Raw genomic sequence first — 17983 nt, forward strand, 5'->3', positions numbered from 1 at the left:
ACTGTATCTAATTAGGTAAGACTACCCACATTCTGTTCTTGAAAGCTAAGTTTTAATGATTACTTATATATTGAATCAACTGTCGTGACTTTCTATGAGCTTATTTTAAATTTTAAAAAATTCAGAGTGATTTCATTATGAAAATATTGTGGCTATATGTGTGCTATAGTCACACATATACACTATTGGAGCATCACAAAAAAAGTCTGGAGTTTTTGTAATTTTATATCTACAAATGCATTTTTAATGTTGTGAAATGTCATTTTTAAAAATAGGAAGATGGTTATTGTGTGCACAATATGTTCATCAGCTGCAGCCAGATGGTTCAACCACAGTGTACAGAGAGAGGGAGGACATTCCCACGTTCCTGCAATGATGCCCAAACGCGCCGAGCCCCAAGTCAGCAGGAGGTAAGAAATTCTCTACCTTGACCATAAGGCTGCCCAGATGTCCAGGATGGACAGGGGCTAAGGGATTCCACTATCCTTAAGAAGAAATATCCTGGAAACAAGATCTTCGAATGCTCAAATACCATGGCCCGGTGACTGAAGCTTATTGCTCAGGAGGCTATTCTCTACTGGTTTAATGTACTTTTGTTCCCGTCTGACCTTTCTGCACTGAGTCAGGTAACGCCCCACCACCGCCCCTGCCCCCTCCGCCCCCCACCCCCGCTAGATTCCCTATGTTCAGACCCCAACACTGTTATTACGAGGGCTTTAACGCAATGTTACAAGGAGACGGGCTGAGCCATCCGTAGCATCACGTGACAGGCTCATCACACCAAGTAAAAAATGAAACGCAGAGGAGCAACCTCCTGGACGACGAAAAGCCTTTTCCCCGTAAGCTTCCCTTCAGGCGAGAAAGGGGTGAGTCTGTACCACCAGTTGGCAACCCTGCGGGCCCACTGCCAAATACCCCAACGCTACGCCCCCGGGGAGGCGGGGCCGTCTTCAGGGGGCGGAGTCTCCTCCTCGTTACTCAGCTTCCCAGAAGCTATCGCGCGGCTTGGTCAAGATAAAAAAAGGGCGGGAGGGCAGTGGGAGGCTTCAGTCAGTCAGGCGTTGGTGCTGTAGGCTTTTATCTCCTCGTCCCGCTCCTGTCGTTCTATTCCGCAGGCAGCTACGTTGCCGGGACGGTGGTTCACTCACACTGTAGATTGTTTCCTCCGGAAGGCTAAGAGACAGGCTGTGAAGGGCCAAGAGGTCCCTGAGGCCTTGGGGGTGGGGTGGCAATGTGGTCACTACGGGTGTATACCCGCAAGAAGCGGGCCGGCCAGAGGCTCAACCTAACCCCGACGCTGGACCTAGGCCCCACCGCGAAAGTAGAGGCCCCCCCAGGTCCAGGCAGAAGGCACTCTGCGCACCGTAAGCCCCAGCTGACAAGGCCTGCGGAGCAGGGCCCAGGGTGGGCGAGACAAGGGCGGGGGTGACTAGTCCTCACCCGAGGGACACCCGAGGGCAGCAAGCCGGCTTCCAGGGCTTTGCCCTGAAATATGTCGTCCTCTCTTAGGCTTGAACGGGAAAGCACATCGTTTGCAGAAGATCTCAGAGAAAGCAGAGTGCGGTGGGCAGGGAGTTAGCGGTTCTAGGCCACCGAGGTGCGTAAGCCACTAGTGCCAAACCTGTGCCCTCTGTCTCCGCAGAACTTTAGTCCTCCTTTTCCGCCTATAGGCCCTCATTCTAAGTGTCAAGGAAGAAATAACTGTAATACTATTTACTTTGGCTGCTGTTGCAACATAGACCCAGAAATTTGACTTTAGGAAGATTTTTATTTGAGAGAGAGGGAGAGAGAGCAGACAGAGGGAGAGAGACTCCCAAGCCGACTCCCTGGGAAGCGCGGAGCCCCAGGAGTTTGATCTCAGGACCCAGGAGATTATGACCTCAGCCTAAATCTTCAGTGGAAGCTCAACTGATTGAGCCGCCAGGTGCCCCTGGAAATACTTATTTAAGAAAAATTTTTTTAAAGAGCAGTTTTGCCAACTTACCTAAAAGCAAGTGAGATAAAACCTTCAGGAAAGCATTTGTAGCGCCAGCGAATATTGGTACAATTAACCCACTGGAGTCTTTACTTTTTCCTAATGACGTCCAAATAGCCTTTAAGATTCTGAACAGTGTGAACTGTGAACAGAGAAGGGGAGAGCCAAGTCAGACCATGCAAATTAATTGTGTTATTTGTTTGTTAGCAGTCAGTTAAGAGTTACAGGACAGAAAAGCCTGCAAGAAAATAGCACTAATGAAGAGCCCCCGGATGAGAAAGTTGCTCCATTGAGTGTATGTATATTTCTCTTACGGACCTTGAATATACTTAAAGCAGAGGCCAATGGTAACTGATGTGCCTTCAGATTAAAGTGTAGTAAGAATTTTGTTCAATAGTGACTGCATATCTAACTAGCGTTTTTGTAAACATTGGTGTTTTCTCTTTAGACAGGGCCTTGAATTTCTAATTCTGGTTGAAGATTCATGGGCGTATCTTTTTTGTTTTTAATTTCCAGTTGACACAGATTTGAGAAATGCCCATTACTCACTAATTTTCTATAAAACAGCTATCTGTAAGTTTTTCTTAGTAACTCCCTTATGTTTAGTAGCAGTTAAACCATTTTAAAGCCATTTTCATTCTCATTTGAATTTCCTTTGATGGCTAGTAAACAGTGTTCATTACCATTAGAATATATAACTTCTTGATTTACGGTATTTAATATGGATTCTGTACAATATTTTAAGGATATGTAGTAATTTGGAGAGATACAGAATTTAAAAATTGCTTGTGACTCATTTACCATTAACATTAAATAGTCATGTTCCAGAGCTTTAGCTTATATATCTCTCTAAAACATGTGTTTTCGGGGTGGGCAGTTTCAACAAATGGCACTCTTTTTTTTAAACAAATGGCATTTTTTTAAAGGGCCCTTACCCTAGATTTTAAGTGTTAAGTGTTCCTTGTAGATGTTTCAGATTATGCAAAAAAAAAGTGCTTTAAAAATTCCCTCTAATTTTTATGTTTTTCCTTACATTCCTTTTTCTGTTTTTTTTTTACAATCTCTTTTTTCAATTTAGAAATTGTTATCTTACTGTATATTCCTCTAACACTAAATGGCCTTCAAAAATATGATTTTCAGTGTCTAAATAGTGCTTTGTCTTAGAGATTAATATACTGTAATTTATATAACTATTTTCCGGTGGTTGGAGGATTGAGGTTTTACCATTTTAGGTATCAGTGGACGTTGTACCACAGAAGTTTTTTGTGTACCTTAAAATTGTTATCCTAAGACAAATAACTTTGCAGTGAGTCAAGGGTTGGATCATGTTTAAAGTTTGATTCATGTTGGCCACTTGGTACCATTTTACCTGATACTTAAAAAGTACATATAATTTATTGAACATGACATCTGAAACTAATGATGTACTATATGTTGGCTAATTTAATTTAAAATTTTTATAAAAAGGAAAAAGGAAAAAAATGCATATATTTGATAGATGAAAAGTAGCATGTTATTTGATACTGCATTTCTCTGAATGCAGTATCTCTGAATGTAAAGTTTACACTTTTTCCCCCTCCTTTTATTGGCCATTTGTGTTTCTTTTTTGTGAAATGCTTATTGATATATACATTGAAGATAGTTACACTTTATACACACATAACAAATAGTTTTATATTTTTTTGTTTGCCTTTACTCATATTTCTGGTATTTTAACTTATCACGTTTCATTTATTTTGCTTTCATATTTAGAGAAAGAAAAGCCCTTCCAGCCTAGGGGATCATAAAAATATTCACCTTTAATGTTTAGTTGCTGGTTTATCCAGTAGTTAGTTGACTAGTATATTGCTGAGTCTGTAGATATGTCCATGTTATTATATTTTAGTATTTATTTTTAGATTTAATATTATCGGATTACATCTGTGATCAGTAGGCTGAAAGAATCAATTACATATGAAACTGATACACAATGTTGATACTAGTTTTTCATTTTCAAAGTAACCAAACTAGTGTGATATAATATTATAATATGAAAATATTCAGTCTCATAATTTGTGCTATATCTTTAATTCTCGTTTCCCTTAGGAATCAGTGACTGATGACCTCCAGGTTGACTGTAGTTCATCCAATAGTGAGCTAGTATCAGGTAAGATTATCAGATGTGAACTCTCTTAGCTTTGTTTCTTACAAATAGAAGCATCCATTTGTATTTTTGCCTCATCTTCCCATCTCAGTGGAAGAAGTGTCTTTCTCCTAGTCCAAGGTGAATCCTACATGTACAATGGACCTCATCCTCATCCTTCAAGCACACTCCAGTCAATTAAAATTGAGATAAATACTACAAAAGAGATTGACTTGAGTGTATCTAATTGAGTTTATTTAGAAAGTTTAGGGAAAGATTCCATGAGGGAATAGTAATTGAATTGACTTAGGAAGAAAAGGAGAAATTAACTGTGCAAGGAGATGAGTTAAGAGCCATCCAGGCAGAGGGAACAGCATGTGCAAAGACCCTAATATGGCACTAAGCCTTGTGAGTTCTATGAACTGAAAGAAAGCCAGTGTGACTGTAGTACAGAGAGAAGGGGGGAATGCAGTAATAAGCCAAGGTTCAACTGAAAGAGGCCTTGCATAACATTGTAGGCTATGTCAAAGATTTTGGTGTTTGTATTTGTAGCAGCAAGAAGCCACTGAAGTCTTACTTAGGAAAATATTTGATCACCTTGGCTGTGGTATGGAAATAAGCAGAATGGATGCAAATAGATCAGATAGGGGGTTATACAGTAGTTTAGGGAGAAATGATGGCACTTTGTACTAAAAGATGACATTGGAAATGGAACAAAGTGGGCATAACTCGTGACTATTTTAGGAAATGAAACTGACGGAGTTTGGCAAATGAGGAATGAAGTAGATGGACGTATCAAAGATGACATCTGTTTCTGGCTTAAGGTGGTGCCATTTACTGAAAAAAAAATCTTGTTTGAGGGAAGGTTCATAAATTATGTTTTTAATATAAGTTATGAGTACTTTTAAGATGATTAAGTAGAATGCCATATGGGCAGTTGGATATGGAGGGAAGCTGATAGAAAATTTGTGAGCCATCTACATATTGGTGTAATCAAAGTTATTTTAAAAAATAAGAAGGGATGCCATCAGCACACCAGAAATACTGAGGAATTCTTAAAAGCAGATGAAATCAGATTGCTGAATATTTGAAGAACAGAGAAAAACTGCTGCTGTGGTAAGAACAGCTCTAGAGACATTTGAAACAGTTGGTCAATAAATGCAAAAAAAAAAAAAAAAAAAAGTAATAGAAAGGACCCTGAAGGAATTGTCAAGGTGATGGATTAAACACTACATTATGTAACTATGTGGCTTGGTTCTTCTTCCTCATCCCTTTCTTACATTGGAAACATTGGCAGTTACAATGCTGGCTGCCAGGATAAACCATGGAAACTCTCCTAAGCAAAGAGAACTAAGGGTTTGGATTCTAAGTGTCAATTTTGAGGCTGGAATGAGAAGCAGAAGAGAGTCTGAAGTAACTGCAGAATGCCACAAAGATCACAGAGGGATAAAAAAGTGAAAGAGATAGATTATGCTTATGCTTATTAACCCCAGGGTACAGATGTAGTATGACTCTCTGAAGTGGAATTTCTTTTTTTTTTTTTTTAAGACATTTTATGTATTTATTTTAGAGAGCAGAATGAACATGGCCATGTGAGAGAGAAGGAGCAGGAAGAGGGGCAGAAGCAGATTCCCTGCTGAGCAGGGAGCCCAGTATAGGGCTCTGTCCCAGGACTCTGGGATTATGAGCTGAGCTGATGGCAGACGCTTATCCGACTGAGCCACCCAGGCACCTCTGAAGTGGAATTTCTTTTCTTTTCTTTTTTTTAAGATTTTATTTATTTATTTGACAGACAGAGATCACAAGTAGGCAGAGAGCCAGGCAGAGAGGAGAGGAGGAAGCAGGCTCCCCACAGAGCAGAGAGCCTGATGCGGGGCTCCATCCCAGGACCCTGGGATCATGACCTGAGCGGAAGGCAGAGGCTTTAATCCACTGAGCCACCCAGGTGCCCCTGAAGTGGAATTTCTGATAATGGAACCTTGTAGTATGTACACTATCCGGACAATTAGGACAGTGCTCCATGTAACCTACAATACCCAGAAAATACAGGAGGACATCACCATGCAGAACCCAGGTTCTCAGAATGTCTTATCACTCATAAGTCTCCAGAAGTAGGCTGCTGTTTCAGAGTGTATATGCACTGCTATACAAGCAAAGATTTTCAAGTAGAGATATAAACAGACAACCAAGAGCAGCCAAAACTTTGAATAAAATCAGTGGCATGGAAGAGAGGCAACAAATTGAGCAAACAGAGTAACTTTAACAGCTGAGAAATAGCAAAAAACTTTAAATATCTCTTTGAAGACAAGAGGCCGGGGCACCTGGGTAGCTCAATGTGTTAAGCATCTGCCTTCAGCTCAGGTCATGATCTCAGCGTCCTGGGGTGGAGCTCAACATCAGGCTCCTTGCTCTGTGGGGAGTCTGCTTCTCCTTCTGCCTGTCCCCCTGCTCGTGTTCCCTCTCCCTCAAATAAATAAATAAAATATTGAAAAAAATAAAGACAAGAGACCACTGGATCCATAATATAACAATCTGTTTTAACAGAAATTATAGTCCCTAGAAACTAAAAATATCATCAAATTTTAAAGCTCAGAAAATGATCCAAATATTGAAATGAATTCAGCTCAAAATCAAATTAGCTGGCTAGAAAGTAGAATAGAGAAATATTTCCTAGAATATAGTACAAAAGAACATGGAAGGTGCTCAACAAATGCATTTCCTTCCTTCTCTTCTCTTTTTATGTTTAACTTATACTTGTTCTTCAAGGAAAAAAAAAATCAGGTGCTGTCTCTACTGGGAACTCTCTTGACCCATCTTCTCTCTTCCTACATGAGTTGTTCTTCCCTGGGAATTCTGTGGTACTCTTTGTATACTTCTGTTAGGACTCAAAACAGTAGTATTTTTGCTTTTGTTACTTTTGGCGCTAAAGCCATTGAGAATAAGCCCTACATTTTATGTTCCTATCTCATGTTTGGGACCTTATATAATTGCAAATCCTTGTTGAATGAGTTTTATCCTCTGTTTAGAGAAAATAAACTATTTAATCATAATTATTATTTTCTTAAATTGTAGTTTAAATACATAATATATGTCATTGGTTACTAGATTTATCAAGTTGATGGGTAAAAGATAGAAGGAAATAGAGACTAGACTGTCTCTAATTTGCAGACTGGTTGTATTCTAAGACATCTTTGTCAACTGATATTTGAAACCTAGAATACTTTTTCCCATAATAAAATGTAAATGGTTAGGTTTGAACAACCTACAGAATTCTATTTAATACTTAAGTAACCATTTTAATTCTGTCTTGGAATGTAGTTAATTTTGCAACATGATGAAAATTAATTCAAGACTTTATATTTAGTATAGAAGATTGAACATAGACATTTACTTCTCCCTTTCCTGAGAGAGAAGGAAAAAATAATTGAGACCTAGATGCCTAAAGTAAGGACAAATGAAGAAACAAACTGATCCAAGCTATAGTTTCAGGAATTAGAGGCATCACATATTCCTGAAGAAATGTGTACAGATAGTGTTGAAAATAGGAGGATTTTTAGAAATCTTTAAAAGTAATGGTTAAATGCTTTGCTCCCTTCCCTAACAGTGTGGTCAATTACTCTTTTTCCTACCTTGGCAGTCCAGATACATTGAAGCACAGGATCTGGACTCAGGGATGCCCTATTGAAAAGTAGTAGGGGTACAGGGAGGAGGGAAGGGAATTAACTAAAGTTTGTATTCTTAGTGGTGTAACTTTTGGGCCCATTATCCCACCTTACCCCACTCAGGAAAATACTCCTTTTTTTTTTTTTTTCTTTCCAAAAAAGACTGGAGGATTCTGCTTTTAGAATCTTCTCTGACCAGAAGGAGACCTATATTCTAGCAGTAATGACCTGGTCCCTATCTTAAATACGCTTCTGTGAAGCCCACTACTTCCTAAATCCCACTCATGGAACTAGAATTTCCAATTAATGTTTTAGAGCATCATTCTTGAACATTCAAGAATTAAAAGGCATTTAATGAAAGCATTTCAAATAAATGGTACCAAATGAAAAGAAGCTTGAAGGATACAGTGCAAAGTAAAGAAAAATTTTAAAAGCCATGTTTTCATTATCCTCAGGAGAATGAAAATATGTATCCAAGGTAAAAGTATGGACTACCATGAAAAGGAGCAGTTGGAAAACAAAAAGTATTCTTAAAAAATAAAAATGCAAAATTAAAAATAAATACATTATTTTCATACAAATACAAAACACAATCATAGTACAATTTTTTGTACAAATTTTATACAAATATTTACACAAATTTTGTATGGTTTTTTATACAAATACAATATAATACAAATACAAAATTAAAAAGAAAACATTCTGGGCACCTGGGTGGCTCAGTCATTAAGTGTCTGCCTTCGGCTCAGGTCATGATCCCAGGGTCCTGGGATCAAGCCCCACATCAGGCTCCTTGCTCTGCAGGAGGCCTGCTTCTCCCTCGCCCACTCCCCCCTGCTTGTGTTTCCTCTCTCGCTGTGTCTCTCTCTGTCAAATAAATAAATTAAATCTTAAAAAAAAAAGAAGAAGGAAGAAAAAGAAAACATTCTGTGAATGATTGGATGATAAATTTAAGGAAATACTCCAAAAGTTAAACTAACATCAGAAGATAAAAGATAAAAATAGTGTTAGTGGTGACACAATTCTGTGAGTATACTAAAAATCACTTAATTGTATACTTTAAAAGGTGGAGATTTATGGAATATAAATTTTACCACAATAAAACTGCTATTTTTAAAAGAAAAATAATGGGGCACCTGGGTGGCTCAGTGGGTTAAGCCGCTGCCTTCGGCTCAGGTCATGATCTCAGGGTCCTGGGATCGAGTCCTGCATTGGGCTCTCTGCTCAGAGGGGAGCCTGCTTCCCTCTCTCTCTCTCTGCCTGACTCTCTGCCTACTTGTGATCTCTCTCCGTCAAATGAATAAATAAAATCTTAAAAAAAAAAAAGGAAAAATAATGAGAAGATGAGTTCAGACATTTTAGCATCTGAAAAATAGTAGTTTGAGATATTATAGAGTAAACAGAAAGGAAATTATGAACACATAAAGCTAGACATTTTTCTAGAATTAAGAGAGCTCATGAGTATATATAACAAAAGAGCCCACTAGCTGCCCATCACAATGAATGAAAAAAGACTCATACCAAGCACAACACAATGTAACTTAAATATCCTCAGGATAAAAAGAGAAATCCTTCAGTCTTCCAGGAAAAAAATTGTTGATTGCAAATAAGCAATGGAGAATATGAATGGCATTAAGATTCTCAAGAGCAACTCCGGAAGCTAGAACATGGTGGGGCAATGCATTTAAAATTCTGAAGCATACAGATTTAGCAGAGATAGAATAGATGCCCAGGCAAAATTCAGTTCAGATTTCAAGGCTGATGATGCCACCTCTATAACCAAGAGGGTTAAGGAAAGGTTTGTCACTCACATAATGAGACTTTCTAGAGAGAAGTGCATCTTCCAAATAGGACTGAAAATGGCTTGAGAGAACAGGGAGAAGAAACAGTAGAAGGGGTGTTAAGTGAGGCCAGGATGGAGTTTCCCAGGCATGGTTTTAACTTGAAACCATTGCCAAAAGATGGAACATCAGGACTTTCTTATCAGCTTGCCCAGATGTGGGGCAGAGATAGCACTGAGGTTTGAATTTGTCAAACATCAGAAAATGAAACCAGTCATTTTAATACACGAGTCTGGAATTCTGTACCCAGCCAAACAATTACTCAAGCATGAAGATAGTAGTATAAGCAAATTTCTAGACAGGTCTTCCATCTTTTCCCATTAGATAAAGGAGATACTCCAGCAAAACTAGAGAATAAATCAATAAAGAAGAAATCAAAGTATCCAGCAATCAGAGGCAATCTGATTGACCTTCTTAAGATTCAGAAAGAATTCCTTAGGGTAATGGTAAAAGGGGAATTCCAAGAAGACACCTGTGCATCATGTCTAGAGGACAAGAGGTCTGAATTTGAGCAAGTGAATTGAGAGCTTCAATAGCAGTACTTCTTAAAAAACGGGGAAAGGGGAGAAAAAGAAGGAAAGAGGAGAAAGGGGGAATGAGGGTAGAAAAAAAAGAAAAGAAAAAAAGGGAAAGGAACTGATAGATAACTTGGAAATTTTAAAGTATTGAGAAGAGATGTATAAGTTTGTAAATACTTGGGACAGAATAGTGATTGGTACTTAGAAAACTAATTTTATTCATTATTTATTTATTTATTTATTTATTTATAAAGATTTTATTTATTTATTTGACAGAGAGAGGTCACAAGTAGGCAGAGAGGCAGGCAGAGAGAGAGAGAGAGGAGGAAGCAGGCTCCCTGCGGAGCAGAGAGCCCGATGCGGGACTCGATCCCAGGACCCTGAGATCATGACCTGAGCCAAAGGCAGCGGCTTAACCCACTGAGCCACCCAGGTGCCCCTAGAAAACTAATTTTAAAATTGAGTAATCAGTAATTGAAAAAAACAACTTGTAGCAAAAGGATCTGTCTATAGCTCATAGTGTATGGCTTGGGTATAAATATATTTGAGCTGGGGACGCCTGGGTGGCTCAGTTGGTTAAGCAGCTGCCTTCGGCTCAGGTCATGATCCCAGCGTCCTGGGATCGAGTCCCACATCGGGCTCCTTGCTCGGCGGGGAGCCTACTTCTCCCTCTGCCTCTGCCTGCCATTCTGTCTGCCTGTGTTTGCTCTCTCCCCTCTCTCTCTGATAAATAAATAAAATCTTTAAAAAATATATATATATATTTGAGCTGGCATAATAATAGAATTGTTGAACACATTTTAATTTAGAAATATAAAGGGAGTGTTAGAAGAAACAGCTAGTAGTTAAAAATAGTTGACTCTGGAGATTAGGGAATTACGGGGTGATATGAGACAACAGATTGCTGTTTGGGTTACAAGCCTTATAGAACAAGTTGACTTAATAAAAGTATATATATATATATATGTGTGTATATGGTATAAGCTGACATAAATATAACTTTAAGTGCATTTACATTTCTAACCTGTGACTCCAGAAACATCCTTCCACTGCTATAATCATGAATATTTATATATTTTTTTCTCTACCCAACTACCCAGATGGTGAGCATGGGGTTTTCCTAATTTCTAAGCCTGGCTTGAGTTCTGGGGTTTGGTGGAAGGTCTGGTTCTACTCTGTGTGTGGTGTTCATGGAATTTTGAAAACTGGAAGGCAAGAGAGATGTAACAACATGTGAGAGGGGAAGGATGAAGACAGAGTGAGAAGACTAAGAAGCGAGGACAGGGACAAGATACTCTGGGGCACTTTGAGTAAGAGAAGCAAAAGATGATCAACCTACCTATGACATCTGATGTGGCGAAGAGATTAGATTGGGTCAATCAATTTAAGTGTTGAGTGGTGGTTAGAAGAGGGGACCAGATTGGAAATAATTGTCAACTTTAAGGATGGTGTTGGAGTGGAAGAGAAAGATGTGGTAAGGTCAATGTAGGAAGGACAAAGAGTCAGTTGTCTCAGGTAGGTAATGGATGAGGAGAGATGGGCTATAAGTCAGTGCCCCACAGGAAAAATAAATTTATGAGAGTCATGCTCCCCTTTTATCCCTAACCCTCCCAACACCCTGCCAGTTTTTATTTAGTGTTAACATCTATCTTTTCGGTTGAAAGTGTTTAATAAATGCTGACTAGAGAAGACTACATTTTCCCTTTTTTTTACTAAACCTGTTTCTTAAGTTTTGGTATTAATTTCTTTCCCTTTCATTTATGTTAAAGTTCTTCACTATAGTTTATTCTCATAGGGATAACTTTAAAGACTTCTTAGTCTGGGAGATTCTCTGTTCAAATATTTTGCCCCTTATTGAAAGGTTTGTTTTCTTATTATTGAGTCTTCAAAATTATTTATATTCTGGATTCCAATCTATTTGCAGATGTTTTCTGTCAATCTGTGACTTGTCTTTTTCTTTTAACAGTCTCTTTCAAAGAGAAGTTTTAAATTTATGAAGTTTAATGATCATTGCTATAGTTATTGTTAATCTTAGTCAATCTGTGACTTGTCTTTTTCTTTTAACAGTCTCTTTCAAAGAGAAGTTTTAAATTTATGAAGTTTAATGATCATTGCTATAGTTATTGTTAATCTTAGTGTTATAAGAAATCTTTGCCTACCTCAGTGTCATGAAGATTTTCTGCTCTGCTTTTTTTTTTCTCGAAGCTTGTATTTTTAGGATTTACATTTATGTCAATGACCCATTTTTTATCTGATGGAAGATATGAATGCAAGTTTTTTGTTTTGTTTTGCTTTTGCATATAGGTACGCAATTCCTTCAAGATAATTTGTTTAAAACAAATTATCCTTTCTCCTTTCTCCACTGAATTGCCTTTGCATCTTGGTAAAAAATCAGTTGCTTGTATAAGTCATTTCTGGGCTTTCTGTTGAATTCCTTTGATCTATTTGTCTGTTTAAGCTCATTGCTTTTTAAATGGAATAACTAGAGTTACTTTTCCTTCTCAGTTAGTTAGTTTACAATTATAGGTTACTTATATGTAAAACTTGCATTTTGGAATCAAAAATCACAACTTAACCTAAGGAAGGGAAGAAATAAATTATGAAACTTGGTAAAGCAATGGAAAAAGATTATAATGGTTTCTCTACATCAAAGCCAGAATTATTTTCTAAGATTGAAATTAAAGTGGTGTGCAACAGTATGCTTTTTCAGTTGTTTGTATAAGTAATTTTACATTCTCTCTATATAATTGCATTTATGTTTCTACAAATATGAATTCCTAGGATTTTGAGTCTATTTACTATTGAAACATTTTACCCTTTTCCTTTGTTTATTTTATAGGACTAAGTTTGCAGCATGGTATTTCTAGTTCTCTTCTGAGCTATTCATTCACAGACTCTTACACAGAACACAGGAGTTTTGGAGAGAGTTTAAGCAGTTTCTCATCACCTGAACTCTTCAGAGGATCAGATTCTTTAGGTAAGAAAATACTCTCAACCTTAAGCTGACCCATATAGAAATTGTTCCTTTGTTCACAAATAATATTCCTCTTGAGAAGATATGCTTGTCTTCCTCAACAAAACCTCCTTCCCCAGTCCACTACTGCATTCCATGCTCGATCACATAGGACTATTCATTAAAAGCTACTAGACAGTGCTCGCTTCGGCAGCACATATACTAAAAGCTACCAGACAAGAAAAGGAAGAAGGTACTAGGGGAATGCCCCCCAAACAGGCCAGTTTGATCTGTAGTATCCCAGAGAAGCTCACAATTTGGCTGCACCAGTACTTGTAAAAAGGTATGTCTGAAATGTGAAAGATGTGGTGACTACTTTCTTACTCAAATGGAACTTAGAGATTTATTCTTTGGGGTGTTTTGAAACAGAGGAACTTTGGCCTATAGGATACTAAGCACTGCTAAAAACAAGGATCTGTGATATTTTGAAATGTTGGTCCCAAATACTTATTCCCTTGTGGTAATATTATATATCCACATTGTTGCCATATCCTTGTAGTGGGCAGAGTGTACTCTCTCCCTCGTTGGCTCTGGAAAAGCAATGGAAATATGACTTGCTTTGAGCAGTAGGATATCAGTGAATGAAACATAAGCAGATCTTTAAAATATGCTTAAATGGGTGGACTTGTCCTCTTAAACTTTTAACATTGTGAGAAGAATATATCTTAATTAGCTTCAGCTTCTCCTGTGGGGATCCCAGAATGAGAGGTATGGAACAGAACAGTCCCAGGCAATCTGTAGATTGCAGAGAGCTGCCCCAGCATATCAGCAGAAATGTAAACTGAAGCAAACCTGGTTGAACCAATCTGTAGACATGGGAATAAAAAATAAATGCTTTCATTTTATGTCCTTGAGATTTGAGGGTTATTTATTACATAGAAAATCCAACTGTTTCAGATACTGTACAGAATGAAGTAGAGACGAAATTAAATGAAGTGTACAATATGAATTGTTGTACCTTCTCACCTAATGCCTGTTCCCTCACCAACCCAACATTCCCTTTTTCTGTTCAGCTTCCAGAATACTAGCATCCAGACTTGAACATTTCAGGCAGGAGAATGGAAGATTCTTTCCTAACAAATCTGAACAACCCTAAAGAAAATATCTAATGATACTGACCTCAGTAGCCCTTCAGTGAAGCTGACAAGAACACCCTAAAATGAAGTTAACTTGTGACAAACCCCAACTAGGCCACAGAAATCCCAGTTAGCCTCTTACGGCCCTCTCTTAAATATGAGTAGAGCTAGCCAAGAATCACCAGACCTCTGAGGAAAGTTTCTAACATAAAACATAGAGATCAGAACAAAGGAAAATATGGAAATGATATCAGCAAAATGTTGGAATAAGAAGCCCTGGCTCCTCCTTCCCCATGGACACACCAATTCAACAGTAATACATGGACTTATTCCTTTTGTGAGAAATCTAGAAGCTAGTCAAGGGACTCACCCAAGGCATGTATGAGATCAGCCACATCAAAGCCAGTAGGAAAATTCAAGACACTCTCTCACCATAATCCCCACTCATAGCACATTGCCGCACAATTGGCAGAAAACCACCAGGTCCCAGCTTCTCCATGGGGAGGGAAAAAAAGGACAGAACTGTGTGTGAAATGTAAATTTTCTGGGAGCTTCCCAAAGGATTGGCTACTCTTGTGACTGTTTCAGAGTGCTGCCTAAGGGAATGGCTTCTGTCTCATCTGTCTCAGAGTGCTGATGGGACCTGCTATATTCTAGATGACTCTTGGCCATTAACAACAAATAATTGTGTGAGGAAAGCTTAAGACACTCAAGGAACACAATGAAACATGCAATTTATACTTCACAGGGGTCCCAGAGGGAGAAGAGATGAGGGAGGGAAAGAAAGAAGGGAGGGATAAAAGAAAGAGAAGGAAGAGGGGGGAAAAGGGAGGTGGCGGGGGGTGGGGGGAGGAGAAAGAGTATGTGGGTAGAAGGAGGAAAAGGGAGAAAGAACATGCCAGAAAATTTATTTATAGAAATAATAGCTGCAAACTTCCCAAATCTGGGGAAGGAAATGCAGACCTAGGAGGCCCAATGAATCTCAGAATAGGCAAATCAAAGAAATCCACACAGGAACTCATAATCAAATGATCAAAAGCGAAAGACAAAGAATTTTACAAGCAGTAATACAAAAGCAAAATAGAAAACAGCTTACATTAGAAAACAGTCTACATTAGACTTACATAGAAAACTAGACTTACATAGAAAACAGTCCACATTAGACTATTGATGGATTTCTCAGCAGAAACATTGGTGGCTGAACTGTACAGATACAGTTAAAGTGATGAAAGAAAAGAAACTGTCAACCAAGAATACTGTAACCAGCAACACTGTCATTTTTTAAAATGGAGTATTATTCAGCCATAAAAATAATTTTTTATTCTTTGCCATTTACAAAGACATGGGTGGAGCTAGAAAGTATAATGCTAAGTAAAATAGAGAAAGACAAATAAACCATATGCTGTCACTCATATGTGGAATTTAAGAAACAAAAAGAGCAAAGGGGAAAAAGAGAGAGAAACCAAGAAAAAAATTTTTAAATAAGATTGTTTTATTTGAGAGAGAGAGGGATAATGAGAGATAGAATATGAGCAGTGGGGAGAGGGAGAAGTAGGCTCCCCACTGACCAGGGAGCCTGATGAGGGCTCGATTGCAGGTCCCTGAAATCATGACTTGAGCCAAAGGCAGATGCTTAACCAACTGAGCCATTCAGATACCCCAGGAAGCAAACTTGTTTCTTTTTTTTAAAGATTTTATTTATTTATATGAGAGAGAGAGAGCACAAGCGGGGGGGGTGGTTAGAGGGAAAAGCAGATTCCCCGCCCAGCAGAGAGCCTGATGTGGGACTCCGTCCCAGGACTCCAGGATCATGACCTGAGCTAAAGGCAGTTGCCCAACCAACTGATCCAAGCAGGCGCCCAGGAAACAAACTCTTAATGGTAGAGAACAAACTGATGGTTACTGGGGCACAGGGACAGCAGGAGGCCTGCTTCTCCCTCTCCTACTCCCCATGCTTGTGTTCTCTCTCTCCCTGTGTCTCTCTCTGTCAAATGAATAAATAAAATCTTTAAAAAAAAAAAAAGTTGGGGCGCCTGGGTGGCTCAGTGGGTTAAAGCCTCTGCCTTTAGCTCAGGTCATGATCCCAGGATCCTGGGATCGAGCCCTGCATCAGGCTCTGCTCAGGGGGGAGCCTGTTTCCTCTCTCTCTGCCTGCCTCTCTGCCTACTTGTGATCTCTGCCTGTCAAATAAATAAATAAATAAATAAATAAATAAATCTTTTTAAAGAAAAAGTTAAAAGACTAAAACTATTAAAATAACTATAATAAAATATGTTAATAGATACACACTATAAAAAGGTATAAATTATAACATCAGTAACAGTGTGTATGAAGGGATAAATAAAAATATAGAGTTTTGGGGGGCGCCTGGATGGCTTAGTCAGCTAAAGCATCTGACTTCAGCTCACGTCATGATCCCAGGATCCTGGGATCAAGCCCTTTGTCAGGCTCCCTGCTCAGCAGGAAGCCTGCCTCTCCTGCTCCCTCTGCCACTACCCCTGCTTGTGCTCTCTCACTTTCTCTCTCTCTCTCAAATAAATAAATAAAATCTTAAAAAAAAAAATAAAAATAAATATATGGCGTTTTTGTATATAATTGAAGTTGCTAGAAGCTTAAAATAGATTGTTAAAACAAAATTTTATATAAGCACTATGGTAACCATGTAGAAAATACCTATAGAAGATACTCAAAAGATTGGGGTGCCTGGGTGGCACAGTTGGTTAAGCATCTGACTCTCAGGTTCAGCTCAGGTCATGATCTCAAGGTCCTGAGATCGAGCTCCACATTGGGCTCTGCACTGAGCATGGAGTCTGTTTTCTCTGCCCCTCCCCACCTCACGCTCACTTTATCTTTCTCTCAAATAAATAAATATTTTTTTTAAATTTATTTATTTATTTATTCGACAGAGAGAGATCACAAGTAGGCAGAGAAGCAGGCAGAGAGAGAGAGGAAGGGAAGCAGGCTCCCTGCTGAGCAGAGAGCCCAACGCGGGACTTGATCCCAGGACCCTGAGATCATGACCTGAGCCGAAGGCAGCAGCTTAACCCACTGAGCCACCCAGGCGCCCCATAAATAAATATTTTTTTTTAAAAGAAGGTACACAAAAGAAAAATAGAATGGAATAAAAGCATATCAGTATGAAAAAACATCAATGAAACAGAAAGGAAGATGGCAAGAGAGGTAAAGGGGCAAAAGAACTAAAACACAGAAGATAATTGACAAAATAGTAACAGTCTTTCCCAGTCAGTAATTATCTTAAATGTAAATGGTTTAAATTCCCCAACCAAAAGACAAAGAGTGGGTGAATGGATTAAAAAAACCAAGGTCCAACTATATGCTGTCTACTAAAGTCTCTTTTTATATTTCAGGACACACATAGTCTTAAAGTGGAGCAATGGGAAAAGATATTCTGTGCAAATGATAACCAAAAGAGAGCAGGAGTGGCTCTTCTTATATCAGCTAAAACAGACTTTACATCAAAAACTATCACTAGACACAAAGACATGATATAATGATAAAAAGGTCAATTAATCTGGAACATATTATGATAATAAATAAATAGGCACTTAGTATCAGAGTACCTAACATAATCAACTCTGATAGACCTAAAGGCATAAATGGACATTTATATGGTAATGGTGACTTCATTACTTATAGTTTAAATAATGAATAAAACATCTATACATAAATTCAACACTTAAAAAAAAAGGATTTTATTTATTTATTTGACAGACAGAGATCACAAGCAGGCAGAGAGGAAGGCAGAGAGAGAAGAG

General features: G+C 38.5%; 1 protein-coding gene across 1 annotated transcript in view; it reads left to right on the top strand.

Moving 5' to 3' along the window:
* The window catches only part of MEIKIN (meiotic kinetochore factor), an 81977-nt gene that overhangs the window by 317 nt on the left and 63677 nt on the right, over window positions 1-17983 (top strand). Inside the window, exons 2-6 of the mRNA XM_032336810.1 lie at window positions 276-1364; window positions 1510-1597; window positions 2183-2270; window positions 4061-4121; window positions 12958-13095. Of these exons, the coding sequence (XP_032192701.1) occupies window positions 1232-1364; window positions 1510-1597; window positions 2183-2270; window positions 4061-4121; window positions 12958-13095 (508 nt within the window). The 5' untranslated portion in view covers window positions 276-1231. The remainder of the gene's footprint in view (window positions 1-275; window positions 1365-1509; window positions 1598-2182; window positions 2271-4060; window positions 4122-12957; window positions 13096-17983) is intronic.

The sequence above is a fragment of the Mustela erminea genome, chromosome 3 (genome assembly GCF_009829155.1).
Source record: "Mustela erminea isolate mMusErm1 chromosome 3, mMusErm1.Pri, whole genome shotgun sequence".
Taxonomy (NCBI): domain Eukaryota; kingdom Metazoa; phylum Chordata; class Mammalia; order Carnivora; family Mustelidae; genus Mustela; species Mustela erminea.